This window comes from Mytilus galloprovincialis, chromosome 1 (genome assembly GCF_965363235.1).
Source record: "Mytilus galloprovincialis chromosome 1, xbMytGall1.hap1.1, whole genome shotgun sequence".
In the NCBI taxonomy this organism is placed as follows: domain Eukaryota; kingdom Metazoa; phylum Mollusca; class Bivalvia; order Mytilida; family Mytilidae; genus Mytilus; species Mytilus galloprovincialis.
In genome coordinates this window covers 97728191-97740480 of record NC_134838.1, presented here as the reverse complement: position 1 = coordinate 97740480, position 12290 = coordinate 97728191, and the positions used below count along the sequence as shown (strand labels likewise).

The window sequence follows — 12290 nt, the reverse complement described above, 5'->3', positions numbered from 1 at the left end:
CGAATCAGTATGTAGTATATTCATGAATATCTATTCGATCGGTCGTAGACTTAATTATCGTCCGTATTTATTAATACCAGCGCCGACATGGTCATGTCGACACAATTTTGGATAGAATGACTGATGATGTGTCTGTTGCAACAAATTCTTAGCATGTGTCTAAAAAACCCTTCTCATTGAGTTTGGAAATCGTTGCTATCAAACAAGACACCAAAACTCACCCGTTGTCTCTCAACCATGCCTGTTAGTCATTATCATTCCTAAAATAGAAAGAACATTAGATGACAAAGGAAGTTTCGCCATAAATTCTACCCCGTTCCAACAATAAAACTTACAACATATGAAGGTACAGGACAAATTCGACAAAAGCCATTACTGACCGTCTGATGAACCATAAACAGCGGTTTCAGCTACTTAACGTGCCTTGAAGTTGCGTTCAAACTTTTAGTATGACGTCCATTTTCACTGAACTAGTACACATTTTTGTTAAGGGGTTAACACGCCTCCGGATGCAGGATTTTCTCGCTGTGTTAAAGTCTGATTGGTGGTCATGGGCTGTTATGTGCTTTTGGGTCGAGTTGTCTCTTTGACACATTCCAATTTCCATTCTCAATTTTATTCAAATCAAAAATGGATCAGTTTATTCTGTTAAAAATACAGTGTTATACACAACCCAAGTGTACAACGTCATATTGTCTGCTGCTGAGTATTAATCTTCTTTCAACAAAATCGATTTATTTTTCTTGTTTTGAAAAAACGATCAACAGATCGCATGAACAACATTATGTTCCTATTGCATATTATAGCTTTGCTTAATTGTTGATTGAAATGTTTAATTGATGTCACTGATCGGAATTTCCAACTGTACTTTTGTCAAATGGTGCTAAGTGGCAAAAAGCAGATTTGCTGAAAGTAAATCAATGTAAAAGAAGCCATCGGTTTGCAATGGATAGCTCATCAATAATGAGGGAAAATCCATGCAGTTTGGTTTTTTTTTTCGGTGTGAATTTGATACAACATTTAATTTATGTTCTTTTTTTGCAATCGTTCGTCTCGCCGAGCCTTTTTTTTTGTACTACAATGAAACAGGATTTATTTGAGTAGAAAAGAAAATCTGGAGGTGGTTGAGGACATTGCTTTATCAGGATTATCCTGTATTTATGAGTCACGATAAGTCGTGCTGGGTGATCTATTGATCCTACTTAGTATCAATAAAACACAGATTATCATATTACGCAATTGTGTCCTAATTAGGAAAAATCTTGAAATATAGTTTTATAGATGATATAAGGAAGAGATTAAGGAAAGTCGAAGTGGCCAACCAGTTGTTCCATGCTTACATCAATTCTCATAATTTCACTGTGGATAAGCTCTGCTTAAAATTTTGATTATATTTGTGTAAGAAGATATTGCAATTGATCATTTGTATCATGTATGTTAGGAAATCGATCTTGGTCCTCATTGGTAGATCATTAAGGCATCATTAAAATAATACAGGAATATCTCTCTACTCCAGGGTTGACAACTGTCTTCATTTATAGAAAAAGTTTTGGTATTCCAACCCTTTCTAATTTTTATGGCCCCGCAACAAAGTTGTCGGGGACATATAGTTTTACCCTTGTCCGAAGTTCTGTAAATTTTGGTATGTGAGTTAACCATGATGAGTTACAGATCAAGTTTGAGTTTCGTTCCCCTTTACTAGTTTTTGTCGAAATTACGGGCTTTAGACTTTGATAAATTGTTAAAAATAACAGTTATACAGACTTTTTTTCTAAAGGCTTTCAGATTTTGGACTGATTTTTGGTATGTGAGTTAACCATGATGAGTTACCGATCAAGTTTGAGTTTCGTTCCGCTTCACTGGTTTTTGTCAAAATTACGGGCTTTGGACTTTGATATTTGTTGAAAATCACAGTTATACAGACTTTTTTCAAAAGGCTTTCAGATTTTGGACTGATTTTTGGTATGTGAGTTAACCATGATGAGTTATAGATCAAGTTTGAGTTTCGTTCCGCTTCACTAATTTTATTCGAAATATCGGGCTTTGGACTTTGATAAATTGTTGAAAATCACAGTTATACAGACTTTTTTTCTTAACGCCTTCAGATATTGGACTAATTTTGGTATGTGAGTTAACCACGATGAGTTACAGATCAAGTTTGAGTTTCGTTCCGCTTCACTAATTTTTGTCGAAATTACGGGCTTTGGACTTTGAGAAATTGTTGAAAATCTCAGTTACATGGGTTTTTATAAGGCCTTAAGATTGTGAGCAGATTTAGTATACCATCTTGTTTGTGTCCGCATGTGTTGTTAAAATTGCAGATTTTTCAAATTTTTAGAACGGGGCCATTTGTGTCGTTTTGACACATCTAGTTCAAAAATTCTTAATCCTTTTTTCCCTAATACACCTGAAATGTTAAAAGTTCTTCCTATAAAGGATATCAATGAGATATTTCAAGATAAACTGAGTGTACGCAGTGTTTGATCAGTGGTATGGCAAAGCAATGCATAGACAATGGGTTGTTATATATGGTTTATCAGTTCAGATTTATTTTTGGTTAAAGGTTGGTTAGACTATTATGCTCATCTATTGTTTATTTGTTTGTGTCTTTTTTTCCATCTGTATCGTCTCTTTGTGCACTGACAAATCTCTGCCTTTTAGTAGGTCTTTGAAATTCCACCATTAATCATTACGGTCGTCATCAAATGTTAAGCGTAATTTTGTCTTGTTTCTGAAAATATTTAAAATGTTTCATTCTGTCCTTTGCTATTTAAATTTGTCTTTAAAATTCGATGCTGTTAAGTTTGATGGAAAAATCTGAATGTCATGACATTATAACAAAATGATATCAAAAGCCAAAGGATTGTTGCAGAAAATTTATTCAGTCAGAGTGAATATTTTTTACAAATAACCTTGTCGAGAATTAGAAAAATTACATAATATTTTGATGGGTTAAACTGATTGAAGGTACAAGATTTGGTATTCAAGAGAAATTAATTGAATTGAGGATAATTACACCTGTGCCATGTCGAATAATACAAACTAGGACAACTTGACACGGCAAATCTTATCTGAAAATCGACACGAAGGACAGAAAATAAATTTCAATCAGTAAAATCTTAAGATATTAAATGCCAGAATCCTTTCTGGAAATAACTATCTTTAATGATACATGAAGCCGAACATCCCCATCATTACTCATTAAAGAAACTGTTAAAGAAACTGATTTTCTAGGCTTTCTACTGTCTTTTCCTCCAGCTATTTTCACCAAGAAAATGTATTCGCAATTTGATCTGCAAAACAACCTCTTGGCAAATTTAGTTTGACGGAAAATAACTAATTGTACGCCAAATGAATACTTTAGCTAGCAGTTACAATTATTTTCATTTCAGATGCATAATTTCTTCAGTATGTCCGGAGATATGTCGATTTCAGCCGACGCCACTTGTCAAGGTCTTCAAAGCCCAACGGTTGGTGTTTCTACAATGAAATTAGACAAAGGTAATTCTTCATATGGTTCACACCTATTTGTAGCTTGTCTATTTCAAAATACTTAAGGTAGTGATTACATTGTCAGGTAACTATCAAATTAAGTTTTGGGAAAGTGATAATTTTTACATTGTAAGTGTTAGGTATTACATTACATGTCAGGGTGAACTAGCGTGACTATAACAGAATGTAACCTTTAAATTATAAAGTGTTGAATGTCTCTCATCATACATTTTTTTAGAGTCTGTCTAAAAAAATAAATATTCAATTTACTGCAGAACTAGTTTAACGTTTCTTTTTTTATACATGAGCTTTGCTGTAAAGCATTACCAGCTGATGAAATAAATCACACTTCATATCTAATAATTTGTGCAACCATGCAACAGTAATTACATATATAACAAACATTCCAGCTGAGAAATTGAAATTGCAATGAAAGTTATTTTATACATAGATTTTCTGCATAAAAAATAATAATTTCAAGGGCATTATTTGTTATTTTTTTACAACATTACATAATAATACAAAATTTGATTACAAAATTGTTATATACTTCACTATAAAAAGTTATTTTATACTTAAATAAATCTATTAATTTTATAATAGAAGTTGCATGTACGATTCGACATGAAAAGGGGAAGTGTTTAGTACTTAAAAATCTTAGTTTGCTCGAGCGTTTACCAAGGCAATATTGTAACTGTATGAAGTCATGGAATCAGTGAACGGTTTTTCCTTGCAGATGCTTTTACTCCCTTTTTCTAATTATCTTGATCCGTATATTTTTATGAAACTTTTTTGACTGTCTACGGTAAATTTTTCCAAATCGAGCACTCATACCACATCATCTTATATCTAGTAACATATTTCTTTGGTTTGTTACAGAACCAGATGATCATCGGTGGCCATTACAACGATGTTCCTTTCCAAAATTCTTCATCCATCACAAGCGATGGCGTGATCTGTCTGGCCAGTATGTCCTCGAGGTGGAATCGCAGATGTTTAGGATCAAGGACAAACATGCACAGGAGACGATTATATTTGACGCAGACGAACATCGATCCGATACTTGGATGATGTTGAGATGTATCAATGATATAGATAAAACACTTAACTCTCAAGTTCAAGAATTCATTGTACACGCAACAGATGACAAATGGTATGTTTATTTTACTGTTTAAACATTGCCATATAATCGGGGTGTTTGGATAGCCATAAAACCAGGTTCAAACCACCATTTTTTCTTAAAATGTCCTATACCAAGTCAGAAATATGTTTGTTATCAAATAGTCCGTTTCGTGTATGCTGGCGTTTGAATTTGGTCTATTTCAGTGTTTCTTCTCTTTTTTTCCGTTGTTTTCCTCTTAAAGTTGACGTGTTTCCCACGGATTTAGTTTGTAATCCGGATTTGTTTACTCTTAATCAATTAATGACGTTCGAACAGCTGTATTCTACTGTTCCCTTTAATATGTTTTTTTTTATTTCTTTTGCAATTGTCGTTATAACAATGATATGACTGTAACATGTTGGTTAGTCGGTTAAGTGAAAAACATTCAAAGTTTATGCATTTATTTCACTTAACAGGTAGCAATTCTTTGTACGTCGCTATATGTATATTTTTACATTTATATGGTTATATTTCTTGACATTTGCTTCAACGCAAAAACTATTTTTGGCATGTTGTATATTATTAATTTTCATTGTTTAGTGGCTTCCATGTTTCCTGATGCATTTGCAATAAAAAATTATTATTCCGGTTTGGACACAATGAGTATCATATTTTCTCATTTACCATACAAATGTAATCAAGTGTATAAAAGGAAAGTAGAGCTGGTATATTTGAAACATTGTTTATTTTAACACATGAAGGGCTTTGCTAATAATTTCCAAACAAACACACTTTTTACGGAAATGATACCAGCGTTTATCTGGCTTTATTTATGGTAACGTTGCTTAATTACGGGTAGACTTTCTGGATTATTTACGACCGAAATGGTGTAGAAATAAAAAGTTGCTGTTGTTCATAGATATTCATCCTGCAATCGACCTTTTTCTCTACAAATACAGGTGTACAGATAACAAAGAGCGATAGTAAACTTTAAGTAAACGTTTATGGTCTTCTGATATTCTGATGTTCAAATAACTGTTCAAATAGATTTATAATTTCATTCCACAAAAATCTACGAATTGGATTGTAAAATACTAAACGTTAAATTTGCAGGATACAAACATCATTTGAGTGTGTATGAACATGAAAATATATATATGTACTAGCTACGAAACAGAACAAAAACTCACATGTAACCATTATGCTTTTTGGTATCAGTTGTTTCATAATAGGATTGAACTACTTGCTATTTTGTTTTGTATTTATCTATTTTTAGCACATCGAAATACAGATGTCTTCGACTGAAAAAGCGGCATAACAAAGTTATTGAACTACACATAGGTAAGAATTATGTTTTTGTTCTTTTGTTTATAAAACTGACAATACATTTAGATATGCGTCCATTTACCACACATCTATATCCAATATCGACATAAAAAATTGTGGTATGATTGCCAATGATACAACTTTACACAACAGAACAAATGACGTAGATGTTAGCAACTATATGTCTGGGCCTTCAGCAATACAATAAGCAAATCCATATTGCAAAGCAAGCTATAACGTATCACATTCATCCTTTTAGATTTATCTTCAGATTGAAACTTTTTTTTATGAAAATATGCTCTTTTTATATAACTCCAAATGTATTACAGGAGAAGCAGTTGATGATAGATTCAGTGTTTGCAGTGATTCACAATTCCTAAATGCTTTGAAGTTTATTATTATTCGTAAGTTGTTTATTATTTTTACTTATTATATTTCCAAATTCTTCAAAGTTCCTTTTTATATAGATAATCCGATTGTTTCATGTTAATATTTTAATGCTTATCTTTTCATGAAAGATAATATTCCATGAACGAATTGTTATGTTTATTTTTTATTCCACATAAATTGGTAAATACATGAATACTTAATGCTGTAGTCATATTGGTATCATTTGATCTAGACTATCTGCTGAATAATGCACAGTTCCTTTAAATCAAACAAGCCTTGTTGTCTTAGAGTGTAATTGATAGTTTCTCTTATCGAATTTCAGAGAATCATAAGCACATGAAGCCGACATCTTGCCCACAAAAAGGATCATTTAGATTTGCTGACAAAGCCTCAGATTGCGAAGGTCAATTTATCAGTGGATGTAGAATAAGCGATGAAATAGAGATACAACATTATTGTCCTAAAACAAGTAGGCGTTCAGGTAGCAAAAGTTTAATTTTAGGTAACATTACGAATAAAATTGATTTTGGTAATGTTTAGAATAGAGTTTTTATGGTATTTTGGGAGGGTTTATTATAGTTTAAAGCAACAGATATATTTTTAAAATGAACATTTTCGTTTCTTTCATGAAGTAATTCTTGTGTTTTGGTATTTTTCATTCAATTTTGCAAAAGTAAAAACATCTTTCTTTATCTGATGGTTCTGTTTTCGATTTAAGAAATACCTTGATGCATGCAGTTTCGATGTATTAATAATTTCTAAATAACATATGATCTAGTATTCATCATCTGAACTCAGTTGTTAATTACAAATTCAACCGTTTTCAGCTTTAATGTACATTTACATGCATAATGAATGTACAATTTTAGAATCGAATACTTTGATCAATTAGTATCTTATCAAATAAATAAACTTCAAAGAATGCAAAAGCCTTGTACTTTTACTTTGAGTCAAGTGAACAAAAAAAACTTTACACAACACTTTTAAGCATAACCTCCTCATAATATGTTCTGATCCTTCTTTTACTATCTATTTATTATTGAATTAAAATGATAAGGGCTGGATGAAATGAAATAGTTATGTTTGTTTTATTTTCCTATAATTTGGTATCAATTGAACAGAAATAAAAACCCGTGTGAATTAGACATGGAATTTGCCATTTTGTTATTTATATCATCGCATACTCATTTACATATAACGTAATAATAATAATTGCAGTGTTTTGTATGATGAGTAATACTTTGTTTTTTTTTTTATTTGTAGTGGACATATACCAATGTCTAGTCAGTTGGCAGGAAGACAATGTCCGATTTGTTATTGCACATCATCCTAGCCGAAAATCTGCAAAGTGTCTAGTAAGTTTTCTTGATGAATTCAAATTTCGAAGTATTAATTTGAATATTAAATTGTGACTGGAATATTCTATTCATTCAACAGGAATGTTTTGGTATATGACACAATAGTGGTTGGGCTTGTGAGTGCGTATGATTATCGTATGAAAAAAGGAACCAGCGAAAACGTTTAGAAATTGCTTTGAAATGTTATGGATTTTTCCCCCTGATTCGAAGCTCGGATTATTTAAAGTCCTTCTAATTTTTATAACTTCTAGGATTAATAAATATGTTCTCAAGATCGGTTATAAGTATGTCCTTTTTTGAAAAATTTATGCAAGTCCTAAACAAATTATCGTTTGTCTTAGATGCAGTTTTAATATAATCATTATGTAATCCGATGATGATATTTCACAAGCTTCGATATTTGTACTGTTGGGAGCTATTCATTACATTTGGCGAAACAAACAATACAGAATTATTCCTTCTTTATATAATAACAGAAATGAGTCACATGTTTGTATAACATATAGTTATGTAGCCATGTTTTTTTTCCTCAGGCTTATGTTGAATCGGCTGATGGAATCGATGTACATGAAGACGAATTTTGTAGAGATAGACTTTCTGTCATCACAAGCAGGAAAATTAATTATGCCTTGTTTAAGCCAGCAGGTATGCAATTTAAGTTTCTTCAAACATTTCCTTTCCTTATTTACAACTAATGAGAAGAAAATGAACTCTTTAGATTATATAAAATGTTGTAATGTTCTAATCAAGCCTCACAGTGGTGGTGATGTTGTCATTACTTTCATTAGTTGTCACAAGACATGTCCTTTTTACTAATTTACTGTCTTTGATACTAACTCTTTTCCAACAAATTATCCTCTTTATCCATAGGTGATTTTTGAAAGAAGTTTGTTATTGTCGTAATTTTTAACATAATTGCATTGTCGCGTTCGATATTCTGATTCAGAGTTGTAGTTTCCAGCAATGTAATTAGTATTTGCTTCGGATTAAACGTCACATTTTGGTATTTATTACGAGTATCTATGTTGGGATATCAATAGTATAATGAAACCTAAAACAATACAAAGATATGTTATTATGCCGAAGCCCAAAACTCAATAATTTATTCAAAGGTAATGACATTTTATGAATCTTAAGTTTTGTTGTTTTATTCCATGAGCTCATTATTGGTTGTATTGTATAGTGAATCATTCTATGCATTTTGGTTTTCTATTTGAATAATCGTTGCAGTCGATTCTTGATTACGTCGAAGTTATCAAAAGTACATTAAAATGTACCTGAATATAAGTTCAAGAATATCTAAAAGTAATTTTTTTTGTGTGTTTCAGATGGATGTGGAAATTTATTGCCACCGGTGGGAAGTGCAGCACCCAATGGATACACATCGGATCGTGATAACAATAACAATGAGTATCCAGACAAAACAAAACATAATTCTGCTAGTGGTATAATAGACGCCGGGTCAAATCGTAGCTCTACACAAGCAATTAGTTTGGTCTGGCTTTTTTCACTGACGATACTGTCCAAAGTTATCCAGAGCATTAGGTGATATATATAGGTTATTAATATTCAATGGATCAACAGTGCTCAAGTGCTTATGATGGAAAAGAGAACTGGCTGGGTTGTGACTGGATATTAAACTGACATTAAAGCTTGCCATAAACTATTTAATGGTCAAAACAGTAACGTCTGTTACTTAAGATGACATCAGGTTAACCTTGGTGACATTTAAATAGCCTTTTTAAGGTATTGTGATAGCAACATTTATCATTTTCATAGTCCCGATATTTTTGTTTACTTTTGTGGTGCTATTTATAGATGTGTTGGATCTCAGCCACTACAATTCGATTACTTGACTTTCGTTTTAGAAGGTACAACAACGAAATACAAGGTTGATCATTTAGATTGCATCATGTAAAGCCGAGTACATTTCTTAGTCAAAGAAAACATTGTTGACTGGTCAATTAAATATCTGTCAAACGTGGTAAATTATTCATTAACGAACCCATGATAAAATTCTTAATATAAACACATATATTACGTATGTAGTGAATTATAATTCGTTGAAACCTTCAGTAATATCTTCATTTTCAAGTTTAAACAAATAATGGTAAAACTTGCTCACAACACATATGTAAATATTACCATGGACCCCATTTTATCAAATCAGATCCAGTTGCTTATGTATTTACGATTTCCTTGTGCAAAGCTGCACGAGGGTTCTAGTCTATGTGTAATACTCAGAATAGTTATATTCTTGTTTCCTACACCAGCAGGGTTTATCATTGTTCATTGGCTTATAAATTTCATTCACTTTTATTTCAGTCATCACAGCGTGTTTATTTTGTTTTTAAGAATTAAAAGTATTCATTTTTTTACCGAAAGTCTAAGTAAGATGTTTATTGCATTTCAAATAAAGCATTTGATAAAAAAAAATACTCGAATGTAAACAAATGTTTTTTTCAAAGAGCATATTACTGGTTATCACATCGACATTTGAACATTTTAATTGAATGAAAATTATGATATTTCATAAAACCTAATCACCTAGGATAGACATATCCAATATCATTTTGTTTTACCATTGCAAACATTAGTTTATGATGTTGTCATTCCAATTGCTTTGGTAAAACCTTCCCAAATGTTACTGTGTTCCGTGTATGTACTTACATGTACCATTGCAGGGTATTTTTTGTTGGTGTCCAAAGATACCAATATTGTTTAAAAGAATGTCTTAGTAATTTATAGTTTATTGTGATGAATTATTCTTTAAGAATAAGTGATGATCCAAGTAGTGCTGATAAATGAGAGTTGCAGATGTAAGAAGGAGAGGGCGTGTTAGTGATTGTGTGTGTCTGTGTGTTAATTGCGTTTTTTCTTGCCATGAATGAAAGAAAGGTATGACTATTTATAAGTGCGTTCATAAGTATGTTTTTCATTATTTTGTTACAACGTACTCTAAACAAGCATAATATATATATACATTAAAAGTACTTAAATACTCATGATCAGGCATAATATATTTGTATAGTCACGTTTTACGAGTATTTTTTAACACCAACTGTCTTATAATTGTTACCAATTAAAAATAAGAAGATTTATATGAACTATTGCAGTTTCAGTTTACTTCCACATATATGATCTTATATGGTATAAATTTCACAGTTTATATTTATGGTTAAAATGTATTATCTCATAAAGTGTGATATAAGACTTCGTGTGGTGAAATTAAGTGGGATTTTTTTAATTTTTATTGCCGAAACAGAGGCTCTGGATATTTATTCGTCAGCCATTTTGGATTTGTATACAAATGTGGTTTTTGTGTAAAAAAATCAACTTTGGGTATATAATATGTTTATTTCACAGCCTCTGTTTCGAATATTAAGACAATGTAGTATGTATGAATATACTACACATGCTTGTTAGATTGTTTTAACCAAAGAATGGCGTTTGTCTGTGTATGATTCAGAAGGTTTTTCAGTCATTTACGATTAGGAATGTAAATAAAGTATGTCTGTTTTGTCAGTGAAAATAAGATTTGTGTAAAAAAATAAAGATTTAAATTGAAATAAAATGTATTTATTTGCCACATACTAGCCTATAACTCCACAGAAAATACTCTTGCTCCTCCTCTCTATTGATTCGTGCTGTGTTTATAATAAGAACTAAATTTTTTATGAACAAATTATCCGAGGAAAAGTTCAATTTGTAACATTCAATTCTAATGTATTTTCGACAATATGTATCATTAAAAGTATGAAAATACCAATGGAGCAATAAAAAACTAAATGAAGACGACAATAACACATCCAAGAGAAGAAACAGTAAAAGACAAGTAACTGTACCTGCACCAACCAGTATAAAGATAGTAAAGATTAAGCAAAACAAACAATATAACAAAAATAGTGAGAGTTAATAGTTCTTTAAAATTCACTAGCTTCATCAGCTGTTTTGCTGACCTGTATTAAATCGGAATATGTCAGTTGTTATCAAATAGTTCGTTTCTATCTGTTGCACTTCTGTGTTTCTGTTGTTCCGTTGTTTTTTTCTTATGGTTGATGTGTTTCCCTTGATTTTAGTTTGTAATCCGGATTTGCTTTCTCACAATCAATTTATGACTTTTGAACAGTGGTATACTTCTGTTGCCTTTTTTTAACTATAACTGAATATTGTCTGCATACAAAAAAAACATGATTCGGACTACACCAAATAAAAAATATGCATTGGCGTCCGTAAACGCTTGAATAGCTTAAACATAATCATTAAGAATATTTGGTTAACAGTTGCCTAAAGATCATCAACCCCTATCCAGGAATCATAATTGCAGTGAAAAAGGTGATGTATACTCAATGGGGATGATGAGGCATTTAAATGAAATAATTGAAATCATCATTCTTTTCATAAAGTTTAGTTTATAGATGTTATACCGATAGAGACATATGCTGCACATATATCAATACATTATATGTATGATACCATCATAACTTGTACTGTACGAAACTGCCAGTTTCACGTAAATAGTAAATATAGTACAGAAACAACAACAAAAAATAATACACTTGCAATGTTGTTTAAATGATATAAATTAAAGTAATGCTGGTATACGAAGCTTTAAAAGTTAT

The 12290-nt window shown here is 31.4% G+C and overlaps 1 protein-coding gene across 2 annotated transcripts in view; it reads left to right on the top strand.

Moving 5' to 3' along the window:
- The window catches only part of LOC143046356 (uncharacterized), a 36638-nt gene extending 25869 nt beyond the window's left edge, over positions 1–10769 (top strand). Inside the window, exons 7-14 of one of the 2 annotated variants that reach the window (XM_076219488.1) lie at positions 3393–3501; positions 4372–4645; positions 5871–5935; positions 6250–6324; positions 6633–6812; positions 7574–7665; positions 8202–8313; positions 8997–10769. In XM_076219488.1, the coding sequence (XP_076075603.1) occupies positions 3393–3501; positions 4372–4645; positions 5871–5935; positions 6250–6324; positions 6633–6812; positions 7574–7665; positions 8202–8313; positions 8997–9217 (1128 nt within the window). In that variant the 3' untranslated portion in view covers positions 9218–10769. The remainder of the gene's footprint in view (positions 1–3392; positions 3502–4371; positions 4646–5870; positions 5936–6249; positions 6325–6632; positions 6813–7573; positions 7666–8201; positions 8314–8996) is intronic. The other variant, XM_076219494.1, reaches the window with a different exon arrangement.
- The last annotated feature ends 1521 nt before the right edge of the window (positions 10770–12290 follow it).